The sequence below is a fragment of the Podarcis cretensis genome (assembly GCF_951804945.1).
Source record: "Podarcis cretensis genome assembly, chromosome: 4".
NCBI classification, from domain to species: Eukaryota; Metazoa; Chordata; class Lepidosauria; order Squamata; family Lacertidae; genus Podarcis; species Podarcis cretensis.
Genome location: NC_137173.1, coordinates 39,892,497 through 39,918,893, shown reverse-complemented (window position 1 = coordinate 39,918,893; position 26,397 = coordinate 39,892,497). Strand labels below are relative to the sequence as shown.

Here is a 26,397-nt window from a genome sequence, read left to right as displayed (position 1 = left end):
CGATCACCCCAGGCCTCTTTTGGCCAATCGCAATTGAGTGGGGTGATCGTGGGGGGTATAAAAGCAGCAGTGCGACATGTGCTGAGCACCTGCTTCGCGCTGCCGAACACCCGCCCACCCTCCCTTTCGTTTTAGGTGCTCTCTGGCCTTGCTTTGGACTTTAGTTGGTCGCCTGTCTTGGGCCGGGGGCCGGGTAGGAATTTTTCCATTTGACAGATTGGCACTGGCCACTTGGTTTTCACTTACCTCTTAGCAATCATCACAACTATGTAAGGTTTGGCGGTTAGGCATTGGCTTATTAATGTGTGTGGGAGGGGAGGTCAGCCGTTGCCTGCCCCTCCATGTTCAAGGGTATTCCGTTAAAGGAATCCGGGGCCTGGATCCTGTCCAAAGTCTGTTTGAGGTGCTAGGGCCATGCCAGGCCTCTGGGAACACTGGAGGAGAGCTGCAGGCGGGTTCCCCCGACATGGCTTCCTCATTGGTTGCTTACCCTTCATGACTCCCTGCAAGGTGGGCAGGAGTTTATTGCCAATGCCTAAGTCAATACCACTCACATTTGCTGTAATCAATAAAGTTGTGGCCTAAATTTTGCCCATTAACCTTAAGCCATAATCTGTGTCTGTGTAAATTTATTTCTTCTGGGGGGCTGGCTTGAGGGCTTTGACGTGCAACCACCCCCACCAGTGGAACAATTGGAAGGATGTCATATGCTGATCTTAGGGCCTGTGTTGGCTAGTATGGGGAGTGGTGTTAGATCATGTATTTGGGGCTCAAGCCATTTAGGGTTTTGTATATCAGCACTAACACCTTGAAGTATTGGGTCCAGTGGGATGTAGGCAGCAGGTGAAGATCATACAGAATAGGTGTTATGAGACACTGCACAAATACTGCTGTCATCACTGCTTGGCATGTGGAACGGAAGTCTACTTCTGCATAGACACTTCCCCTTGCTGGATTGTGGTAGGACTGTTTTTTAACATGACCAGCTATTCTGATGAAGCTGTATCCTAAATTTGAGAAGTTTGCTCCAGATACTGTTGGAGATTTAATACAAAATGATTGTCCAACAATAAGTTTCCTTGGCTTCAAAACAATCACCTGTGTATTCCAATATGTAAAAAATACTTTCATTATGTTTATTATAAAAATATAAATGTTTCCACTACAAATCATTTTACATTAGTAACAGGCCATCTACAATTGCACAACGTAATTAACTAAATGAGTAAGTAATGCTTTGAAATAAAGGTTAAAAAGCAAATGTGGATTTGCCAGTTCAAATCACATCTATACATTGCTTATTGGAGTCTAAAGTACAGCAAAACAAAAAAAAACAAAAAAACCCTATGTTATATGTTAACAGAAATAAATAATATATGTAAAAACAATATTTTTAAGATACAAAAACAATAATATGGTACATATTCTTAGTGAAGACTTTGCAATGCTTGTTTGATGTAAATAATAATCAAAGGCAGGTCCTGTACAGGAAGATGGCCACAAAATTTCTATTTCCTCTACTCCACAGTTAAGAATTGTACACTGCTATGTTTACATATGTACAGGGGGAGAAGGGGAATGGGGGCTATCGGAGGCCACCAAACAGTACAAAAAGTTGTAAGAAAGAGAAGACAAAAAGTTCTTTTAAAACCCTCTGCAAAAAAGGAATTTCCTCCTGAACAAACAATGAAATCAGTCTTTAGTACTGAGCACACACATAATTATGTCCCGTGGTATTACTAGACATTGAAAGATAATTAAGGATAGGTAAGACTAAAATGTAGTTTGAAAACCTGCTAATACACATTTTTTCTTTCTTTCACAGCCATTTAAAATTGCCTTGGGGACAATTTGCTCTAGATAGTACTTCCAAGAACATCAATAGAATTGTTTTGCTTTAAAAACAATACAAAAACTTCCTGCTAGCAGGAATGGTGTATTTATGGCTGGAGATCAAATCTAAAGAGAAGGGAGGTGATTATTTGACATTATTAATCAGATCTGAATCCTTGCAGAACACGGGCTTAGGATGGTGCATTGTATACTTCCAGATCCTGCTATGATCAGAGAACTTTAAAAAGCATGGCATCATATTGGAAGGGCATGCAAGTTACAAAGGTGTGCAAGGGAAGTACACCAGTGCTCTGTGTATAGTCAGAGTGTCAGCATTTTGAAGTGTCATTTTATGCTTTTTACAAAACGGATCACCTACTGGGCATGTTTGCACATAATGCAAAACCAAACCATGGCTTAACGCAAATACGAGGGTTCTTGAGAAAAGACAGTGGCCGCTGTGTTCCTTTCCTGGTCATCCTGTTGCTGCATGCTGTAAGCTAAACCATGGTTTGGTTTAGCATACTGTCCGAACCTGGTCTCATGGTATGTCTCCTTTAGATAACCATGAGCTGTAAAACCCAAGAGCAAACCATGGTTGCAGCTCACTGTTTGCCTGGAGTGTGACAAACCATGAGGCTAGATTCGGATGGTGAGCTAAGCCAAACCATGGCTTAGCTCATAGCAGCGCAACAGCCCTAGGGGAGGAGGGCAGTAGCTGCAATCTCCACTCTGAGGACCTGTGCATTCATGCCAAGCCATGTTTTGACTTCACATGTCTTGCAAACAGGCCACTGTATGACTCGAATCCATCTTAAAAGCTGCCGTGTACTGTGGTGAGGGCAAATGTAGCCAAGAGAAAATACAAACAGGATACGTGTTGATTTGGATATTGTCCCATACATGTTGTTCACATAGTACAACTTACAAGCACATCTTTGTAAGTGTGTTTAAGACTGCAGCCTTAGAAACATACTGTAATCATTTACTCTTAAGTGGATGCCAACAATGCTAGCTTACTTCTCTAATATAAGAACTAAGAAAAGGGATTTTCATCTTTTCCTATTTGGACCCCAGAGTATTATAAGCAAATAATTTTATCACCAAGTAATGCATTGTATAGATTGGGTGTTTTTTAAAAAAAATCAAAAAAATCTGGCACAATTCAACACTTTGTGCACACTGCAAACAGTTAAGTACATGCAATTATGCAACTTTGAGTTAAGTTGTCAAGAAAATAACGAACAGCTCACTATGGCTGTTTTCCTTGGAGAAAAATGATTGTGTGGTTCATTGGATTATACTACCCAGAACATGGTGCATGAAAATTTACTCACTTGTGGGCATGTAGGCCTCTTTCTTCACTTACCTCAGATCCTCTAGATTGGGACCTATTTTCTTAAAAGTAATGTCTCACTACTTGTACTGAAATTTCTTCCCAATGTCTGGGGCTGCAGCCAAAGTCTGGGAGGATTTGGCACTTGGTAGTAATTAAACCCAGTCAAAACATGTATAAATATAAACAATAAGAAAACATTTAAAGGGAAATAAATATGCCTTTTAAAAGAAAAAATAAGACTTTTTTTTTATAAGAACACATGCATCAAAACCAGCCCCAACAGCAAATATTATTCATGAACTATTGCCTCATTTTATACCCAACATTATTCATGTTTTCCTTCCACCGTCGAAACAGAATGTTGCAGGAATATCCTTGCAGATATGGCCAGACAGAGCTGAGGTATTATCCCCAAAAGAGCATTACAATTATTTTAAAGAAATAAAATACTAGTCACCTATCCTTTCTGCATATAAAAAAAAATACTGCAAGGGTATTTCCCCTCTTGCTTTCTGCTGACAATTGGTCAAAACCTAGCATAACATCCAACGTTTAGTTGTTTGCCTTTCTTGATATTCAGTCCATCAGCATTGAAATGGCTCTAAGTTACATGGAAGGATTTAATAAAACAAAGAAACCAACATTTTCTTTCAAATGCAGTATATGTTTGAGCAGTCCATTATTACAAGGTGGGAAAGGCACCCCCTCCCTTCAAGAATAAGAGAGAGAGAAAAGTTTTTCATTCCTATTTTAAGGCAATTTAACTCAACGTATGAGTCTCTTAGTGGGCTTGAAACGGGCCCAAAATGTCATGCTTCCAACAATGCTACAAGAGTGCCTTTTCAGTCTTGCACTTTTTCACTCATCACCATGACCTTTGCAGCAACTTCTTGCTTCCTCTTGTTGTGTCTCGAGTGCCAACGTTTCGGTAGCCTACACTGGAACGGGGCCATTCTTTGTATGCATTTCTAGAGATTTAATACTGCTAATGAGCTTTTTCTGTGGCCCCACAATTGTCACACCGACCTTCTTCATGTCACTGAAAAAGACAAAACACACCTGATGAGTTCCAGAGAAGCTGGAAAGTGTTTTGCACATCAAAAGAATCCACAATGTTAGGCCGATGAAGAAACTTCCTTTGCATGTTGCTAAACAGTGGTAGCTGGCCTGAATGTTTCCAGATGGGCCAAAGGCAGCGGAGTGTGTTTCTGATATCTAAGAAAATAGCACTCCTAAGGAAGCAACACAAACACATTCTCAGGGGGTGAGAAAAATTGTTGCACCTGTACAGCAGCTTGCAGATTTTGGATGATTTAAACAAAAGTGTGTGGGAGACAGGGAGCAGTGGTGTAGCGGGGAAGGGAGGAGGGCAGGGGGCGGTGGCCTTGGGCACAAAATTATGAGAGGAGCACAACCAGGCACAATGCCCATGAATCCCACCCCAGCGATGGCTGAGCTGGGAGGCAGCAGAGCTGCTGAGAAGGTGCACGGCCACTGCAACCAGCAGCAGCAACTGCCCAGTCCACTAGGGGAGCACAACACTTGCCTCGCCCCGAGCACCAGCAACCCATGCTATGCCACTGATGGAGGACCACTATCTTGGATGCCAGTGGCTACTGTCATACATAGCTTCTTCATAGAATTTCCACATATGGTAACCAGTGGCATCCAGGGTCCTAGGTAAGTTGGAAAAGGTTTATTCAAAGAGTCTGAGTTTTAGGGCTTGAAGGATTTCTGTGAACAGAATTGGAAGTGGCTGAGTGCTTTAAAAATAAATAAACCCCAATGATCCTGGCTCACAAACTGGGAATGACAGATGGTTGAGTATTTTATCTATCGTGGAGGGCAGTACAGTGCCATGGTGAGAGAATTTATTATGACCAGAAAGACCTCAGTTCGAATCCACATTCACCATATAGGTTGAGTGATATTGGGTCATAGGATGTAAGATAAAACAGAGAGGAAAAGTTGTGTATATCTCCTTGAAATCTTTGGGCTCTGTTAAATCTTCAGAATGCCAAAAATGATCTCCCTCTCCTTCTTTTTTCCAGCCCCACCACATCAGCATAACTGACACTGGACAAAGAACACCCTATTTTCCTGAGAAATCAGAACGTCTGCTCCATTTCAAAAAATGGAAGCTAAAAATTTCATTATGCTGAACTGTTGACCTATATCAAAAATTGACACATCTAATTCTAAACTAATCCCAGCCACGAGTCAGATGGAGCAAAAAAGTCACATGTTGCTTTCAAAAGAAGATCTTCCATTTATGATTTTACAACAGCCTTTCAAAGAAGTAGAATAAATGTGGGGCAGCTCGGTTGGTAGAGCATGGGACTCTTAATCTCAGGGTCATGGGTTTGAGCCCCACATTGGGTGAAAGATCCCTGCATTGCAAAGATCACCCTCCTGTTTCCTTCCAACTCTATGATTCTATGAAGAACACTCTATTGTTCGAATTGACATATATGTAACTGAACACATGGGTGGTATATTTCAGCAAGGTGTTCTTGAAGTGCAATCGTATCCACGTTTACTCAGATCCACGTTTAATCGTATCCACGTTTACTCTTAACTGGGACTTGCACCCAGTTAAGACTGCAGCCTGAGTTGACTTTAAAGGAGCATGTGTTCTGGGCTGCGTGCTGGGCTCATATGTTGCATTAATTTCACTGAAACCTAGATGTTGAACTGTTCACAAGATTGAAATCTCATAATTTGGTAAGTGGCATGAAAAATGCAAAAACAACCCAAGAAACAGTTTTAAGATGGACTCTTACTCTGAGGAAATCTTGGCTATCGTATCGCACGAGCTGTATTCTACTCCTGTGAATATGTCCTTGCATTGTCCTATCCGAATGCCATTGAGCCAGTCACCTGTTGAGCGGAAGGCTGAGATTTCAACATTGCTTTGGTCCAGAAGGAGATTTGATGGCCTGGAATAAAATGAATGTGATGGTGGTGAGAGAACAGAAATACACTGTGATTCCCTATATATCTGGACTTAAAACAAGTCCCAGCAGAATCTTTCAGATGAGGTGCAAGTTGCGTGCAGAATTTAATGCCTGCAGAAATCTATTGCTTTAGGGAAAAACAGAGAAATCACAGTGCCTAAGTGAACCAGCTGTTCAGCTTGTGTCTTAAGCTCATGATTGCATTGTCAGGGCACTTCTTTTGAATTGAAGCTTTCATGAAGCTCATCTTGATTTAGCTCAGGTATGTGTAACTTGACAAACATACCTCAAATAAGAGCCAAGTCAATCCAGTGATAAACGCTCTTAATCTCAGATTAAACCAACTGATGCAGTGTGATTTTAAGCACGTTATGAACTGGTGGCTTAAATATGAGGATGTGACCATCTGGAGCTTTGCAGCACGACTGAAAATCTCTAGATGGTTTTGTTCAGAATTGGCAGCGCAAAATATTACAGACAGCAAATGCAATGAAATCACCAAATGCTTCCCTAAAATTTTCTACAACAGTTTTCAGTTCCGGAGTATCAAAAGAAACCTGAGAGATTGTTGCATTTTAGAGCCTGCAGAGACAGACATAGAAAGCTTGTTTGCTTCATAAAAACAAAGTTTAAAAACTTAAGCTTCCATGATACTGCATCCCTAAGGTGATGAGCAAACTATATGCTAAATTATCCTGTGGCTTTGGAATACATAGTGGAGACTCAACAAAACAAATAAGTAAACCATCACAAATAGTTTTCTACAATTGACCTATTTGGATATTCCTTCCCACTTTTATTTTGGTTGCTGATATTAAATATAAAAAATATAACTCAGTGGATTTTTTCTTTGAGGAATAAGCTACTATTTCCCCTGCCAGTCAGTCAACATGTGCCATGCTTAAATGTGATCTTCTCAATCATCTTTCTACAATTAGAGCACGTGCAATAAAAACAATATCCTTTTTTGGTGCATGGGAAGTTGGAATTCTCTGTGTCACTTTGTCCATGTAATTTGATACACCAGAGACAAATGATTTATTTTTCGAGAGACAAACAAACAAACAAACAAACAAACAAAGGCACTTAAAATTACCTTTTCTACCATCTCATGTTATCTGATAAGATAATGTCTGATTAATCAGCTATGAAGAAACCTGGGAGATGAACATCACCCCCACCTGCCCAATACAGTTATAAGAGATAAAAGAACAAAAATCTGGGTACCCACTGACCAAAAACACTCTCTCACCAGCCCAGCAGGCACAACAGCGTGATTTTTTTCTCCACCAGCTGTCCTATTATCTCCCTGTCTATCACAGAATGAGGACAATGCTCTTAATTGTAGGCCAAAGTCCTAGTCTCTGCTCCAAATGGATTTTTATTAAGGAACACTAAAACAAAACTCAACAATACGCAAAAGAGTTGTTGTAGCTTCTTAGTATATGAACCTTCTCTCTTTCCCTCCATCTCCAAAACTAGTCAACACATTTCAGCTGGACAGATTATTATCAGCAACGCAACACCCCTTGTGGCAAAGGTCTGATATTGCTCATTTGTATAAAAGAGCTGAGTTGCTTAACGTGACTATTAAAAAGGGGCTATCTGATGCATCAATTGCCTTCCCCCGCTATGCATACAGTTCTTGTTAATATGTACGTATGATTTCTTTGATGCTCAGCCATTTCCCCTAAATGTCCATTTCAGAAACAAATCCAAAGGAAATGCAATTAACTATACTGAATACAGCTAGCTAACTGTTTGTCTCATGAAGTCCACGTTTTTTATTTATAGCTTTCTCTGTATAGCTACTAGGATCCCAGGGCATTTATTAAAGTATATACGAAGTATGGAGAAGTTGCTTTTTCTCTCTGGTCAATCTAACATGCCGCTTCATTCTAGTAAAAGGGGGAACTGGCGTCACTGCTCCCTTTTTGTGTGCATGTGGAATGTTAAACAAGATGAGAAAAAGCAGAGCAGCAGGATTACAAATTGGACAATCCCAGTGCAGCTTTTATGTCTGTTGTCGGGACCAAGGTGTAATGAAGACAAAAATATGAACTAATTTCAAGTAACCACAGAATAACTAGCATTGTAAAGTATCATTTTTCTCACAGGATTCTAAGTGGGGAGGGCATTTCTCCCCCCTCCCCACAAAAAAAGCTCCTTTCCTCCTTGGAGAGGACATCTGGACAGTTTATCAATGAGCAGGAATTTGTCTCTCGCTGTGAAAAGTCTGTGATGTCTCCTCATGCGCATCGAGGGAGTGCCGGGCTTTCGGAGCATCTGCATCCATGGGCTTCCACCCCCCTCCCTTTGACCCAGCCCCCTAGACAGCAGGTCTAAACATGAAATTTATGGGCTGGGTGATGTGCACCATAAGCTCACACTTTTACTAGACAAATTAGATGGGCTACAATCCGTGCAGCTGTAAATGACGTCCTGCAGGGTTCCACCTGATCTTTCACAGCTTTTCATAAATCAGGTCCTACTAGCATCAGACTGCAATCATTAAAAAGAAATCATGGAAATTACATGTCTGCTCTGGGGAATTGAAGCACAACTCCCTCCGCCTCTTTCATTTCTGCCGCTTCCCACTCCCACTAGCAACATTTCAAAACTGTTCTCTGTGTACTGGCAAAGCGGGAGGGAAACCTTCGGTGCTATTCATTCTGGCACTGAGCATGGTTGGAAGGCTGCATGTGCTGGCATATGGCTGTCATAAATAAAAGGACAGCAACCCACTCAGCAGTGAGATTCCAGAGTATATATTCCACCAATGGCCTCTTGCAGTCGGCTTTTATGGACTGACCTATTATGTTAACAGCTGGAATTAACCTTGTTCTTTTGCATGCAAGCCTGGAAAGCCATGGTTTGCTGTCATTGAGATGGATGTTGCCACATTGCAAAGAATTTTCTGTCGCACCGCATCATGTCTCGAAATAAACATATAAATAGCAATGGAGCTCTACCTCCTACTGATACAAATTGCTGTTCTGAGCGTGCCAGCTGTCCAGTGGGGAAAGATATAACTCAATTTGTAACCACTACCATCAAGCACTCTTATTTGAGAGGCAGCAGTGTGTTACTAAGAGAAATGTTGCATACTCTACCCTCTAAGTTTCCACATCTATTTTTACTTGTCTTCTTAGCTAGCTTTCTTCTGCTGCACTCGAGTGTCTCATGACTGGGAGAGCATCTATTTCAAATGAGCAGTTCTTAATATCTTGCATTTTTGCTTATGTAAAAGGCTGCTGAACATTTATGTGAGCTGAAATATGACTTTGATGGCTTATAAATGACCCCAAGGACCAGAATCCTAGACTAATTTTAAGGTCAACAAAAGCACAAGTGTGTGTGATTTTTCATTCATATATATATATATATATATATATATATATATATATATATATATATTTGCTGCCAGATGGAAAGCACAGGTATAGCCACTTTCCAACAGGAGATAAGAAAATAAATGCCACACTGAGAAGGCATGGAGACATGTTGTTGACTTTAATTATCTCAGTACCACAAGGAGTACAACTTTGCCTTTACAGTCATTTATGCTGCTTTAAAGTGTCATTCAGGTAAAAAAATATGACTATGTTCTTTAAATAAAATTGACTTACCTCTATGGCATATTTGCTTCCCCTGATATTTCTTTATATCATGTTTGCTCAGTTCAGTAATAATCAGATAGCTACTGCATTTGGTCCTTGAGCTAAAAAGACCTAGACTTGTGAATCAGACATCAAAGGCATCATCTTCGCCTAAGGACAACCATTTATGGACTGCTCACCAATAGATGCCCAAAGCGCCCCTTCAGATAATGAAAGCCCCCCAAATTGTTGTAAATGTCAACAACACTGAATGGTCTTCATTTACTATGATTATAATATTGGAAACCTGTGGGCAGGGTATTTTTGCTTTTCCAACTCAAGTTCTATAGAGTTCTATAGCGTCTAGTTTTTGAGGAGCTTACATTAAGAACTTGGGTTTTAATCCAGTTATTTGCATTATAACTTCAATTACACACACTCCATGTGGCTATTGCAGTGAACAGACAAATCCGGGATTCATATCCACAGCCATCCAGCTCCAAAGTGGCAATAAAGCTTGAATTAACTTGCAACATAGGATACCACACAGTATCCGTATTGCCTAAATACGGTAGTCCCAAGGAGCTGCAATTTCCTGGCATTTTGGTGCTTGGTTGAACATGGAGTTTAACACAACAGAGACCCATTGTGTTGAGAAGCCAGGAGAGCAACACAGCTCCACCCATGCCATCCTATCAGCCACTACTGTGCATATTCACAACTGTAAAGCAGTGCACACGAAGGTAAGAAATCTGAACCAGGAAAAAGAATGGAAGTGATCAAAACTCAACTTGCCCTAAAACACCCACACCCACACACACCCTATATGTTATACAGATTAAATCAGAGCGGAGAAAAAGTTAACAATGTTCAGACACCCAGACAGAACCGCAGAGACAAATCAAAGAAGTTATGATTAGATTGTGCAAGTGCTCTGGCACAATCACAAACTAAACTATAACTAAACTTCAGATATTGTGCCTTTTCACACTGTATTCCAAAACACAAAGTCTGCATGTACCTGAAAAACACTGATTACAAAAGTGCCAATCAGCCTAGTAAGAAAGAAGAGCATAAAATGATTTCAAAATTGATGAACATTGAACTAGTAGGAGAAAGTATTATTTAATGTTGAGCCAAGATATGGAACTTCCTGACCAGGGGGAATCAGCTCTCAGCTCTCTCTTCCCTTCCCTCCCTTCCAATTACAAGTTTTCTTCTGCTGCTTGAACACCTGTTTGTTTGTTTGTTTGTTTGTTTGCTTGTAGGTCTTTAACCTGACCACTGTGATTTTTGCTGCCCTCTTCTGGAATCCCTTTGGTTTGCTTTCATATGGGTTTTTAAAAAAGTTTGATGTAATTTATTCTGCACCTAGATAGGGGCAAAGAGCTATGCAGTTGTCTCTAAATCAGTGGGAATGATGGTTGCCTTCACTACCATCATCTGCACGGCATAGTTTCGGAAATTTCACTAGACATTGCTGACATATTTTTTTCAGGCCTAAAACTCCATTTTTGAAAAAAAAAACACAAGTTGAGATTGCAAGGATGAAATCTCTCACAGTTTCTGCACCTGTTCAACCTGACCATGCAGTTGCAAAAAATGCTCTGTCCTGATAATGTCTGTGTGCTTTCATCACAGTATTCCTGTGGTGCTGCACACCTACAGCTTTCTGTTGAACTGGTCTTGTGAATTCACAACCAGCAGGAACTTTGAAACTAGATGTTCCTTTGCCTCCTTTGCAAACTGGGTTTTGGACAACAACAAACAGTCAGGGATGCTGTTTGCCTACTAGAAGATAAATAGATAGCTTCCTCCCACCCCAGCCCCCAACTTAAACTACACTACTAATAAGAAATAGCTGTAAACATGGAAGTAGGTAGTGGACCAAGCAAATATATTGCAATTACTGGAGGTAGAGAAAGCAAACACATTCATGCTCAGTGTGCAAGATGTAGAAGGTATTGTGTCACCTTGCAGCTGCATTGGTGATTATTTTTAGACTGCTGGGATTACGGATCAGCTTGTCCAGGATGCTGACAATCTGCTCAAACTTCGGTCTGTTGTTTCTGTCTTTTTGCCAACAGTCCAGCATCAACTGATACAAGGCAGCTGGGCAGTCCATGGGTGGTGGCAAGCGGTACCCTTCTTCCACGGCTTTAATTACCTGCACAAGGAGAAAAAGATTGCAGACATTATCAGGAGATGCTTCCCCCTTTGGTTCTGCAAGGGATCTCCATTACACTGTCACGGACGCACGGTATTTAAAACCAATCTATTCATTCTCCAATTGTTCCAACGTGTCCTTCTTCCTCTTTATTTGCAAAATAAGCCACTTGACAAAACGGAGATAGGGAAAAGTGACAGAGGAAGCAGAGGATAATGTGTAGCTCTTTGAAGAAGGTGCTATTTGGTCTTGTCCAGTGCTCAGCTTTGATTAGACCAAATGCAAGTCAACTTAATACATTTCCTACAATACAAGCTTAATTGGTCCAAAGAGAAAACATCTGGAGGATCACTACCCACTCATCCCCCCTCCTCCTCAACAGCCTTTTAGGAATTGCTGTTTGAGATCATAGGAACATGGGAAGCTGCCTCAGAGTGCGCCTGATTATTGGTCTGTATAACTCAGTACTGCATTCAAGCCCTGGCAGAAATTCCAGTGGGTTTCAGGCAAGAGTCTATCCAGCCCTATCTGGAGATGCCAGTGACTGAATTTGGGACATTCTGTATCCAAATCATGCACTCTCTTTCTGAGCTACAGCCCTCCCTCCAATAAAGAGGCCTTACATTTTAAGATCTAATTATCAACTAGGATGTTTTACATAATATTCACTAACACAAAGACACAAGCATGCAAACTCTGGGACTATTTCATAGGTACAGAATTTTATATAGGGAGAGAACATCAGTATATATAAATATATCTATATATTAATTGTTTCACAGAAAGAGGGCAGTATTCATCTATCAAGGCTACATCGGAAGCTAGTAGCTTAGCACAACAAGTTATCCCTTCTCCTTTTAATGGGAGTGTTCCTTGCCTCTACGAGCAAGCGATATTCAAATACGCACTTAAAGTTGCACAGGCAGTTACTAACGCCACATAATTGCAGAAATATCCAGCTTTACTGACATTTCCATATTTCTGCATCGCACAGCAGATAGAGTTAGATTACTGTTGACAGATGGGTTAAGGGGCTAACAAGGATGTGGAGTAGCAATAAAGCTAGATTACCCATGATTGTCCTAACAAGCATATTTCCAGCCACGTTGGGGTTTGGCTTGAGAGGTTGTGGCTGTGTGGTTTGCATGTGAGAAATCAACCAGATTTTGACTTTCTATAATCATTTTAGGAAAATGACTGAAAAGCAGCAGGCAGCTTAACAAACGCCCTGTGGCAGATCACAAACAACTGCTTCCTACTTGACATTTCAGGAGGAACAAATTATGAAATTAGCTTCCATTTTCTAATTTCCATTGTCAGGGCAGCAATTCTTTATTTCTAAACCAGCAAGTTAAGCAATATGGTTAACTAATCCAGGCAATATGAACAACTAACAGCCAATAGTTATATGAATAACTAGGGGCTACTGCAAACATAACATTTCTTGGTCTTTTTATAAACTGTAGCTAGGAAATTAAAAACATTCCCTGACCTACAAGAAACCCCCTTTCCCTCCCCTTTCAGAGTTAACAACTGCCACAGTGAGGTGTTACATTTACATTAATGTTAATAATAACCGTAGCTGCCTTTAATCATGGTTTACATCGCCATTTCAAACTCTTATTTTAAAGCTAACCAAGACAACATTGGTGCAAATATTATTGCATGGCTAATGCTGGCAAGCGAAGATAGGATGGAATTAACATGTTAGAAGGGACACAGGCTACTAATTTATTAACAATAATCAATAGACTGGAAAATGTTATATATTTATATTAATAGACTGGAAAACCTGTTCAATAAAGAGTCATTTTAAAGCAATGAGCAACATGGGTTCACTACACTGTGATACAGCCTGTGTGTGTTTGTGTGTGTGTGTATTCCATGATTATATCCCCATTTGTTAGCTAAAAAGTGCCTGATTTCATTTGCTTTTACTATATGTTTCCTTAGCATTAGGGTAAGATATTATGCACAAAATTTATTCCCGTTTGTAAAACATGTATAGAACTGGTCAGAATTGATAGCTTTTAATTGAGTCATGTGGAACATATCTAGACAATAAGGGAACAATATGGTATGTTTTTTAAAACGGCTTTGGGAAATACTATATTCCAAAGAAGCATAAAAGGATGGCAGATCTATTTAACTTTCTGAAGTTGGACAGCAATAAATTTAAAGCTATCTAAATGAACCTCTATGTAAAAGACTTCTAAACAAATCAAACCATCACTTCATGTTATCTGCTCACTGCATCCGAAGGCATTTGCTCATTAAAATCTTAAACACAATTTCCTCCTCTCTTTCTTAGGCAGTTTAATTGGCCCAGTATCCTCCTAGAAAAGCTCAGCAGAGATACAGCCAAAAGGGATCACGAGACATTTCATAAAGTTCTATAAAAGATGTATAACATTCTAACTAATGTAAAAGCACTTGTCGATTATTCTCAGAGTAACTTGAATCATCCTGCTTCCTTTATCCTGTAAGTTCAAAAGTTCTTTTTTATATAGAAATGCTGCATATTTTTTCAAGAGAAAGTAAGATTTTCAAACATTTGGTTTTCCAAAATTAAAAATAGGCACCAGCTTGTCTTATGCTTTTCCTCCTCTCACAGTATACTCACATCCTGATTGGACATCTCCCAGTATGGTCTCTCTCCATAGGACATCACCTCCCAAAGAACAATCCCATAGCTCCACGCGTCACTGGCTGATGTGAATTTACGGTAAGCAATGGCTTCTGGAGATGTCCATCGGATTGGAATCTTGCCTCCCTACAAACACAAAGCATTGTGTAAAGTAGCAATGGGCAGTGGGATGCACATTTATGCTATGGAATTTGGTGCCATAAGACGTAGCGATAGCCACCAACTCTGAAGACTTCAAAAGGAAATTAGACAAATCGTTGGAGGATATGACTATGAGCAAAACTCATTCTATGAATGGTTTCAACATCCTGAAAACTGAAATGGACCCAGTTTGAGTGTAGCTTGTAAGAAGAATTGACAGTGGTGTAAGTAACTTTTTATTTATTTACACTGTCTCTTGACAGTTTTACAACAAATACATTTTCAAATGTTTGCACAAATTTTTATTTTATTTTTTAAATAAATGCAATTGAAAATGCATGTAGCAACAATGAAAGAATACATAAAACCAACTGGGAGTCTATCTATCTAATTTCCAAATGCCTGAGAGAACTAAAAAGTCTTCCAGCTTCTGAAAAGAAATCAGAAACATCAAGATTTCTTGGGGAAACACATTTCATAACTCCAGGACCACCTTAGAAAAGGCAATGTGCCCTTATTTCCCTAGAGGCCGTAACTTGGAGCAGGACCCCACTGGCAAATACTAAATTATTGTAGTAACCTCATGTAATTGATGTCATTGCCTGATGCTGTTTACTTGTTTATGTCACAGGGATTCCTGCCAGAAAAAGAACATGGTATGGAAACCAACGTCTGATTGTTCTTTATTCCATTGGAAAACACATAAACCCCAATTTCACTTGCCAGGTCTAGATGGCCTTTTTAAAGTTTATTTTAATCTCTGTTGCTGACGTTTAGCTATTTTATGCTTTTATGTTGCATTTTGCATTTAATTTGTTTTTCTTTTTATTGTAAAGCAACCCAGAAACTATGCATTATGGGGCTGCATACACATTTTGCTTTAAATAACCAAATAAATAAATCTATGTAGGACTGTCACAAAACAGCCACTAATATGATATACAGAACCACAGAAACTGTTGTTATTACTTTGGGCATCTTTCTGGATCTGACGTTTTCTCTCCATTTTGATAGACATGGGTTGCCATTGTATACACACTTACCTAGGATTTACTGCTGAATAGATATGCATAGGATTCCAATCTTAAGTATGATTAGATTCCAGAATACATATTTTTGAACCAAATCTCACCAGATGGCATTTAGCATGAGGACAGAACTATGCAAGCATGGCTCACCCTGCAGGGTAGAGCTGTAGCAATAGCCTCCCGTCAGCAGCATCCCTGTTGCTTCCTGGAAGAGGCAAGGTGGCAGCAAGGTTGGTGCCATGCAGATGCATGGGAGAAGCACTGTATGCATCCCAGCACTGCTGCTGGGAGGCTATTTCGCAGGACTGTCCCACTAGGCGAGCCATTCCTGAAAGAATGTATGCAGCCTTGAGCTTCTTGGAGAAAAGAAAGAAAGAAAGAAAGAAAGAAAGAAAGAAAGAAAGAAGATTGTAAAGCCCCAAAGGAGCAGAATTATGTGTTTCTAAAATCTTCAGCACTGGCTTTTGTGAAACTGGCAGGGTGGTTAAACGACATTAAATCATATATATTTTCCTTGCCTTTTTAAATCTCTTCATCAACTTTTCATCACCAAGCCAGAAATGTAAGAATATTGGAGGAAGTGCATAGGCATACTGGACAGTCTTAGACAGAATAGAATTGTTGTGGTCATGTATGTGTGCCCACCCTTGCTCCCTCCCTCTTTTAACATAAATGATCTTGTTGAAGAGCCACTATGTGATATTTGGCTCTCAAACACCTAAGGATTCATAGTAATCATTCACAGATCACCGGACTCACCCTTGTTGTGTAGGCAGCTTCTGGATCATCCTCCAGAACACGGGAGAGGCCAAAATCTGAGACCTTGCATACCAGGTTACTGTTGATGAGGATGTTGCGGGCAGCCAGGTCACGATGGACATAACCCATATCTGACAAGTACTTCATGCCAGATGCAATTCCTCGAAGCATTCCCACTAGCTGGATGACTGTGAACTGAGCGTCATGTTTCTGTAAGACATTTACAACAGCCTTTCAGATCTTCAACGCACCCAGGACTTGTATCCGCACACATTCTATCAAAGTCACTGGGAACCTGCCTTGTGAAAATGCTCTGCCAAAACTCAGTGCTTATAATGAAAATAAACCTGTCCCAGGCATTGTCGGATGAGACATGGGTAATTTCATCTGTCCTTTTATTATTGCACAGTTTTTATATGAGTTCAGACTATATAGCTCCCTTTGGGCTGATTTCCCCCCACTCCAGTTGACTGTGGGGGCCTAATTTCACCGAAAACCTTAATTCTCTACTCCGAGTTAAGCAGATACACAGGAAGGCAGACAAAATATGATTATAAACATATATAATGGATTCAAATGGGCACATTCTATCTGTGACTCAATATTATTTTTCACAGTGTAATACAATTTCATTCTTTTCTTCTGGCGAAATGCAGTAGGTGCATATATTTCCTTGTTGCCCAGGTATCATACATCAGGCTTGCGGGATGAGGGCCCCTGCCTGAAATCCTGGGCAGCTGTTACCAGTCAGTGTAGACAATACCCTGACTGAGTACAAGGTGTTCCTATGTTCCTATAATTCCTTATGAGGCAAGCAGTAGACTCATATACTTATGATATTTTTACATATCTGCAACTAGCCTTTACTATGGTAGCCACTAGTCTGAAATTCTACCAATAATGCTACAGTCACACTGATTTATAAAGCCAGAGGCATCACCACAGAATAAACAGGGTACTTACCCTCAGGAAGCTATCCAAAGAGCCATTTTCCATATACTCAGTAACAATCATGACAGGTTTACCTGGGGGGGAAATATTAAGCACAATCACTCTGTAGGATAAGCAACCTTATAACCAAAATGCTTAAGTCTAATTAATGCATGCATGAAGGGGTTAATCCCATAGAGCAAGCTGTCCTGCCAGGCTTATCTAGGTTATTCCCTTTCAACTTGAATGGAAGGAAGTCAAGCCTATGGTTCCCCTCAGCCTACCATGTGAAGCCACTCTTGTGTTCCTATAGAAATAATTAGGAACTTGCACCATTTGGGAAAACAATAACACCTTTAATAAAAAAACAATTCATCGTCATCATCATCATCATCATAAAGTAAAGGGTTAACAAGAGAAAAGTTAAGTTCTACAAAATGCAGAGAGCTGTATTATGGTAAAACGGCTAATAGCATTTGGTGTTTGATCAGCATTCTAAAAGCATTCTCCAAACAGAAGAGGGGCATAAACAGGATTGTTTGCATGGCTATCTGTATGATTTAGAACAGGGGTGGGCCTGAGGATGACATGAAGCTCTCAGCCTAATTTCATTCAGCTTCAGAAAGCCTGGAAGGAGAGGAAGAAGGCAAGGTGGCAGAAAGAGGGGTGTGACCCATTCACTTTTGGCCCTCCCCTCCAACGGTTGACATATGACCCCCCCCCCACCTCACCCAGCAGATCAATCATATGGGAAAGAGGTTCTCGTCGGGGGGGGGGGAGGTTCCCATGCCTGGTTTGCTGCAAACATGTTCAACTTGAAGGTTCTCCTATACTTTTTATGAAGCTGCTGCTTCTGTCAGTGACAGAATGCTAGGTTAACATGAGCTATTGGTCTGAAGCAATATGGCAACTCTGACCTATTATAGCAAGGCTATATGCAACTGCATTTCATTTTGGGTCTCATGAAGGCAGCTATAATATTAGCATTTCAGAAGATAATTCTTTAATCACAACAAAGGACTATTTATTTATATGAATCTATTTTATCTTCTGTCCTAGGAGATCGGTGCAAATCATCACAATTATTCAGGGATAAAGCAAACTTGTCACCACAGGGCTCAAAGGCCAACATCTTAATCCTAAACACATTTACTTGGGAGTGAATCCTATTGATTTCAAGACAATTTACTTCCAATTAAGAATGCTTAGGATCATAAAATGAGCCAGGGGGACAAGAGGCCAGACAACACCAGCAGGAGAGCAAACAATAGGGGAGTATTTGACAATATACTAACATACACAAGAAATACACAGATGGATGGAGATGAATCACAACCATTGCTCATAATTATAGATTTCTCCATGCTTGTTTTTGTCTGAAATTGCCACTTCACTGCTGAAATATTAGCACAGAGGAAATATTTCCATCAGTAGCCCACTGCATATAACCCTACTTCACTCTTTGGGCAGAAAAGGACATGGTCGTATGGTGGCAGTATACCATCCTGCTTCCCTGTGACTAAGCCTCATTCCATGCCCAATAAGCATGGGGCACTTTGGCCCGGCGGCACTGTGGCCCATAGATTGCAGCAAAATACTGGTCAAGGTTTTGTCCAGTATTCTCTCTGTGTGATGGGCTCATGGGGAAAATCTGCCCCATGAGTCCTTGCTGAAGAGGGGAGGAGAAAGCCTATATAAGGCTGCTCCCCTTGAAGCTCACAGCCATTTTGCTTTGAAAGTTTCCCGCCCTCCCACCCTCAGGTTAGAGCCTTCACTGAGCAATTCTGGGTCGTTGGTTGACAGGGCTGGACAGGATTTTTTCCTCCTCTCTCAACCTGATTGGCCCTTGGTTGGGGTTTTTTCCACCTTTCCCTCAGTGAAATTATGGCATTCCTTTGTTAGGCGGAAGGACATTGTTTGTATGAGGGCAGAAATGTCATTGGTCATGTTCAACATAATATGGGGGGGGGGGGGCATAAGGGAGCTGAGGGGAGAATTGACCACAGCAAACCCAAGCATGGGTTCAGTATCTGACTGGTTGGAATCTGCCCCCTGGTCCCCCAGTGAGACCCTGCTTGCTTGGCTTGCACCACAGCAAGGTTCAACACTGGCTGATTCCCGTCATACAGGTTTGGAGTGATCCAAACCTAGCAGACCCATTCCATCAACCTGGGGCTTGTGGAATGATGAACTGATCCTGGGACCCAATGCCATGCCAACCCTTGCCCTTGCCTGCTGCTGTCAATAAAGATTTGGTCTGATTTTATCCCATCACCATTCTACATTCTGGTTATTTTGCTGCTCTCATGGGTCACATAATGTGCTTGCCTGGACAATTAGCTAATAGCAAATATACTACATTTAATTATCACAAGCATTAAGTAGTTCAGGAGTAGCAGGTCTTACTCAGGACCCTAACAGCCTTTCCACTGCCTAATGGCAATTGGACACAGTTCTTTCATGTGTCCTTTGTGAAGAAACACTGCCGTGCTTATGCTCCAATGAATCTTTACAAAGCTCAGTCTTTCAGATCTTTCTGGTCAGGTCTGACATGAGTTATGGCTTGGGAACCAGAAAAACCCCCACTAGATAATCCACTTAGCAACTGCTTTAACTCCTTAGGGATAATGCCGCCCCCCTCCATGGCTTTCCATTCATAATCAATAAATACATGGCATAATACAGCATAATGTTCATTCAGTTAATTATTAATAACCATATTACAGCTGCAAATAATTCACAAGCTACCAGAATTATGTGCTCGTACGGCATTACAGGACTACGCTGGCGGTGCACAATTTCCATTTTATAAATGGCTACGGACCTATTTAGTCTGAGGTATCCCTACTAATACAGACCTATAGTCGAAAGTTAAACTACTGTCTTGTAAATTGCCATGCACATTCTATGCTATACGAACAAAACAATGTTTACCACCTTTCAGAGGTGTTGTAAAAGGATTGAAGCCACAGATTGGCATACTTCATATCATTTTTTATGGGATCTCATGTTTTAATAAAATAATTAATATCAGAGAGAGGATTTCAATGTCATTCTCAGGAAATTTTGTGTGAAATTTAAAATGCAGTCAAACCAACAATTCATGTTTTGTTAGACGGGCACACGCTAGGAGCTGAAGTGCACAGAATTTTCCTCTACGTTTGCTAGAGAGAACTCCATTAGAGACACTCCCACTGTGCCCTGACAGGGAGAAGGCATAGCTATATATCTTCTCTTACCTGCCCGGGCACATCCTCTCCTTTTTTGCCTTTTCCTCAGCTCTTCACCACCAAACCAGAAATGTGAGAACATCTGCTAAATCTGAGCTCCAAAGCTCAACTACATTTAAGCTAGACTTAAGTATGTACTTGTCACCAAATTACCATTTTAAACCTGCCTGAAGAAAGCTGCTGTTATCTGTTACTCTTCAACAAGTATTCTGTGGGAACAAATGTTATTTATACATTTTACAAGATTGTCTGTGCGATTATTGATTTAAGGGGGAGAAAAGGGAGAAACACCAAGAATATCAAGTCTGCCTTAAAGCATTCGATCTCCCTCCCGTCACCATGTGCTGTTCTGAGGGTGTTCCCAACCCCCTAAAGCCAATTTCAGGGGGCATGGGAGGGGTAAAAGTCCCATTGCACAAGCAGAAGTTCTTGCATGTGGCTTCTGCTGACAGGACTCATTAGTTGCTTTCTGCTCTCAGGTCTCAGCTAGACTGGTAAAGCAAAAGTGATTGATATGCATTGTATGTGCGATATAACATTGTGCCATCAGCTGGCAATGTGGAGTCCCGTTTTTCTCTACCTGTTTTCCCTGTTTAAATTTACAATGCTTTAAACTGAAGTGGGTTTTTTTATGTTTCTAGATCCAGCCACAGTTAAGCCTCCATGTCATCTTCTTTTATTCAGATAAAAACGTGGATGTTATTTCATAATACTGCTCCCCAGTCTCAAAACTCAACAAACTGTTTCATTCCAATGACAATAAAATGTGGATTCAGACATTTGAATAGATTTCATTGCATATTTACAAAATTATCTTTAGGCTCAACAGCAATCTGTTCAAGAGATGCAAGATAAATAAAGGACAAATGTTACTCTGTGTACACCACTGTTAAATGAGGTAAAAGTTCTAAAAGCAGAGCTGGCCCAAATAGGGATATTGCCTATGTCTTACTCTAGAGGAAGACCCCATTGGTCCTTCCTCAGAGTGAGGACGGAAGCAGTGAAGATGAGATGAAGCGGCAGCAGAAAAGCTTCCACCACTAATGCAGTGGCAAAAAAATCAAGGGAGGGAGGAAGGAAGAACAGGTGGTTTAATAGGCGGAAGGGGGGAAGAAGTAGGATAGTGCCACTGATAGATGGAAGGCATAGCTAGCTGGCAGCCCCAATGAACAGGACCATGCCTTAAAGGATGTGAGGATACACCACTACCATTTGCTGCACTGCCATACTTGTTTCCTCTAATAGCCAATTCCTTGGACTGAATGCCTATCAGTTGGCACATGAAACAGGGCCACCTACATACAGAGGTGACACCCTTGCTAGGCAGAAGTACATATCACTGTGAATGAAACGAAAGAAAGAAAACTCAACCATATTGACTGACATGAAGCCATGAACATACAAAGTCTTGATGGCAGTTGAGAGAGAGTGGGTGAGGAGAGGGGAGGCTAAGGGTTTAATGCTGTACTCACCAAGGGCATAAACCACACAGAATCAATGGGGCTTACTTCAAGTAGACTTATATAGGGGAAGGAGGAAAAAGTGTCCTTTATCCATTCTCCACCCATAAACCCCATTCATCTACCCCCATACTGAGAGGCTTAAACAGTACAACAAGGCTCCTATTCCATGTTCCTGTCTGGAATATTCCTCTAGGGGAATGGCTATAGACAGCAAGACTTTGTTATAGGTCCCACATGCCTTAGTATGTTTCAAAACTCTAAATAAAAAGAAACTGAGTGGAACATTGTACATTTGGTAGCAAGCAATGCTTATGAGATGAATTTACGCAACAAGTAAAAGCCAAAGTTGCCTGGTTACAATCTGAATGTTTCCATATTGATAATGTGCCAGTAGTCTAAAATTAGGACAGAAGCAAAAGCCTTTCAAATCATTAGACGTACATTTCCTGCCTTATTTATCCTGTTCTGAAGAGAAATTCTCACTAACACTGAGCTGGAAATGTATGTGCAATCCGAAACATATGCTCCAAAGAAAACCTACGTATTTTTTAAAAAAGAAACATTATGTGTTAATTTATCAAAATGCAGCCATTTACACGATAACAACTTGTGTCAACAGTGTTTCTAAAATTTATTATACTAAACTGCTACAAATTGCTGTAAATTATTAGTAAACTAAGGAGAACATGTGTGTTGGCTATTAGGGCTGCTGCCTATAGGACACCCTAGAGACCAGTGTGGAAGGAAAGTTCAGCACAGAAACAAATATGTTACAGGGGAATAATTCAGTGATGGAAGAATGGTCGGAGGTCTTATTTCACCCATACACCTTATCGCATCTCTAGTGAGTAATAAGAGACACTGTCCCTAAACAGTGAGTGTGTGCCTCTGGGTTCAAGTAGGGTTCCTTACAGACATTTGCCATGCAAGAGGTCAAGAATTAGTCCATATGAACCTATCAGCATGAACAGTCAGTTCCTTTCTAAGGGCCATCCATCAAAATTGGGTTTGCCATGTAACGGTCCCAATGCCTATTTATCATGTGCTTTATATATTTTGGAAGGTATGCTTGGCAGACTCCTTTCAAAAAGAACACCCATGGATAATATACAAACTTGAACTATTTTCTTGAACTATGTCCAGCTTACCTTTAAGCTCTACATAATTGCCAGTAAAATTCAAAAGCACTGGAGAATTTATCATTGTACCATATCGATGCAGGAAGAAATAATCTATTAAGTATTTGCCATCTTAGTGATAATGCAAAACATGTATCTGAATTACCTTCTTGAAAGCAGCAAGAACATTTATAGTAATAATGTCAGCAATGGCCAAAAATATTTCCCCTCAATAATGTCTTGTGTTATATGTCTAAACAACTCTGAATTGTAATGTGCTAAGGCCTTTTGTGGTAGTGAAGCATCGGGTAGTGATTAGCTGGCCTGCCATGATGTCATGGAGTGTTCATAAACGTTCTAACTGCTGAAGAAATGACACTATGAATAATAGAATGTTTGCAAAAAGTCCAAGTGAAAAATCACTTTGATTGAGGGGGAAATCTAGTCCTAACTCAGACCTTTGGGGGCAAATTACACAACCACAGCATTTTTCATTGCAAAATTTGCACAGAATTATTATTATTATTATTCCTCTGATGAGCATTGTTACCCACAAGGTAGTAAACAATGACCACAAATTTGAGTCACTTACCATTTACAGTTCTTTCTGTCAACAAAAAGCTCCTGGGACAAGAAATATCCCAAGAAAATCAACTTGATTTTACCTGTGGGTTGCTCTTGTCTTGTTGTTCCACTCAATGTAATGTGTTGGGGTACCAGGAAAAACTGATGTGGCATTATATGTTAACGTGCCCAGAGAGTTGTTTTTTTTAATAAGTTCCTGGGACAACACCCAAACAAGAAATCTATTGATTTTATTTCATCATGGCTGTGGACTGCTGTTTTGGTTTCTTAACCCCGGGGATCTCTTCCTACTTATAATTTTGGGAGTGGCTTTTCTACCCCAAGCTCCATTCCAATGCCTCTCATAAAAGCAAAAGTCATGCTTCAAAATCAATACATTCTTCCAATATCTGAAGGACTGCCATGTAGAAGATGGAGCAGATATCTTCTCTGCTTCTCCAGAAGGCAGGACTAGAACCAAAGGATGGAAGTGTCAGTGGAACAGTCTGCCTTGGGAGGTGGTGGGCACTCCTTCAGTTGAGGTATTTAAGCAGATTGGGTGGCCATTTGTCAGGGATACTGCAGCTGCCTCCTGCATCTGACATGCATTATACAGTAGGTTGGACTAGATGCCCTACAAGATGTCAGGCTTTTGGGAATCGGCTTCCTCTCCTGTGGCCGTAAATGAGCAGATCAAACAAAAGGAATTCTTCTCGACCTTGGGGAAAGCGCTGGAGGAATGCTGTCCAAAGACCATGAATCTGCTAACCTCTCTCTTCCAGTGTTTCTTCTCCTAGCTGTTCCCCATCAAGTATTTCCCAGCTTCTGCCTTCTGAACTATGCCCCTCTGCAAACCACTGTTCCAAATCCTGGGAAGATACAGGAGCAGGAGAAGGGGGAGGAGGTGGCTCCCACCATTCCTCTTCAGTGCAGCCCTCCTCAGCACGGTCCCTGACACAAGATCCTGAAGGGCTCTACAACACTAAGCTACATATATAAGCTCTATGATTTCTGATGAATGTCTTATTTGTTTTTTTACTAAGTGGTTGCACTAGGCGCAGCTTCTTCCATTGTTCTTCACCACCCATCTTTTCTATGACCTCCAAACCACTACTACCTTCGCATGCTTCGGTTGGTCCTCCCTACAGAACATTTTTGCCCTTCCGCTCAGCCCCTTTACCCCAAGAATACATAGTTTATTCTGTTATTGAGCCTTGTGTGACCTTTTCTACATTTTTTCCCCTTTTAATTGCCCCCTTCTTTCCTCAACTCCCTAGTACAGTGTTGATAGAGCATGATAATGAACAGGTAAAGAATGAAAAGGTCAAGGTCCCACTTCTTGCATTCATCAGAAATCATAGAATTATAGAATCGTCAAGTTGGAAGAGAATCTGAAGGTCATCTGGTCCCATCCCCTGCAATTCAGGAATCTCAGCTTAAGCATCCATGACAGATGGCCCTTCAACTTCTGCTTAAAAACCTCCAAGGAATGAGTGTCCACAACTTCCCGAGGAAGTCTGTTCCACTGTCGAACAACTCTTATTGCCAGAAAGTTCTTCCTGATGTTTAATGCATCCCAGACTAAGCAAAGATGTTCTTAGCATATCTAGTGTAAACATCCAATTTGGATAGGGTAAGCATAAAAAGTTTTTAAAGCTTTTGAATTTCCCCTTTTATTTCTTTTTTAAAAAATGAAATTGTCATCTACATTGTGATAGCAATATCTATACGGGATACGATTTTATGCTAATCAATTTATCAATGCTATTCTTGGCCATTTGCAAGGCAGGAACTAATATTTGCCCACTTTGGACTGTTCTTATGACTCCTAAAATACATATGAAATACCATGCAATAAATAATGAAATTAAGCTTTTACATGGACCAATTATTGTCACATGGTTTTTTGCTGCCTAATTGTGGCTATCCAAATATCTGCCAGATGCTGACACCATGAGGTAATGTGCAGTATGGTTTTGTAAGCGCAGCCAGAATGCCTGCAGCTGTTTAAGAGCAATCACTCTCAGCACAGATCCCGGTATTTTCTAATCTTGAATGACAACTGTAAAGCATTATCATCATTATCACCACAGGAGGGTGTATAGCGCACAGAATTCTCCAAAACTATAAGAGAATGCAAGACTATGGGTTCCTGTAGTATATATTTAACTATTCCAGAAGTTTAAAGACGGTTGCGTAGCTCCTTAAGATGTAAAATACTCCTTCTACATTAAGTAACTGCCTTGGTATTTAGGAATTATTATGACTTATAAGCATCCTATGAGTAAGACTAAAACAGTCACACCTCAAGGATTATCAATACTGTCTAGCAGCATAGTGTTAAGTTCTCTTTGGCTGGCAGTGGCCAAAAGAAGGGAGGTCACATAGGGACTAGAGTGCCTAGGACTGGGTGATATCTGGTATTATCATGATATATCGCCAGCTAAACATTGCAGTATCTCGATATATGTCTGAAATAAGGCTGGAGCTTATAATAATCTGGGGGAATGTTTTTTTTTTAAAGAAAAATCTAAATTTGATGTGTATAATTAAATGAAAATTTACTCATGCTTAACTAAACTATTAAAAATTTCTGGAGAATATATTACTGTTCTGTTAAGG

At 40.5% G+C, this 26,397-nt stretch overlaps 1 protein-coding gene across 5 annotated transcripts in view; it reads right to left on the bottom strand.

The window, feature by feature from the left end:
- Window positions 1-1,115: 1,115 nt before the first annotated feature.
- Window positions 1,116-26,397, bottom strand: part of EPHA3 (EPH receptor A3) — a 211,463-nt gene continuing 186,181 nt past the window's right edge. For all 5 annotated transcript variants that reach the window (XM_079974773.1, XM_079974774.1, XM_079974776.1 and 2 more), the window contains 6 exons: window positions 17,434-17,495; window positions 16,471-16,680; window positions 14,519-14,668; window positions 11,702-11,895; window positions 5,956-6,111; window positions 1,116-4,211 (listed from right to left, as the gene is read on the bottom strand). In XM_079974773.1, the coding sequence (XP_079830899.1) occupies window positions 4,106-4,211; window positions 5,956-6,111; window positions 11,702-11,895; window positions 14,519-14,668; window positions 16,471-16,680; window positions 17,434-17,495 (878 nt within the window). In that variant the 3' untranslated portion in view covers window positions 1,116-4,105. The remainder of the gene's footprint in view (window positions 4,212-5,955; window positions 6,112-11,701; window positions 11,896-14,518; window positions 14,669-16,470; window positions 16,681-17,433; window positions 17,496-26,397) is intronic.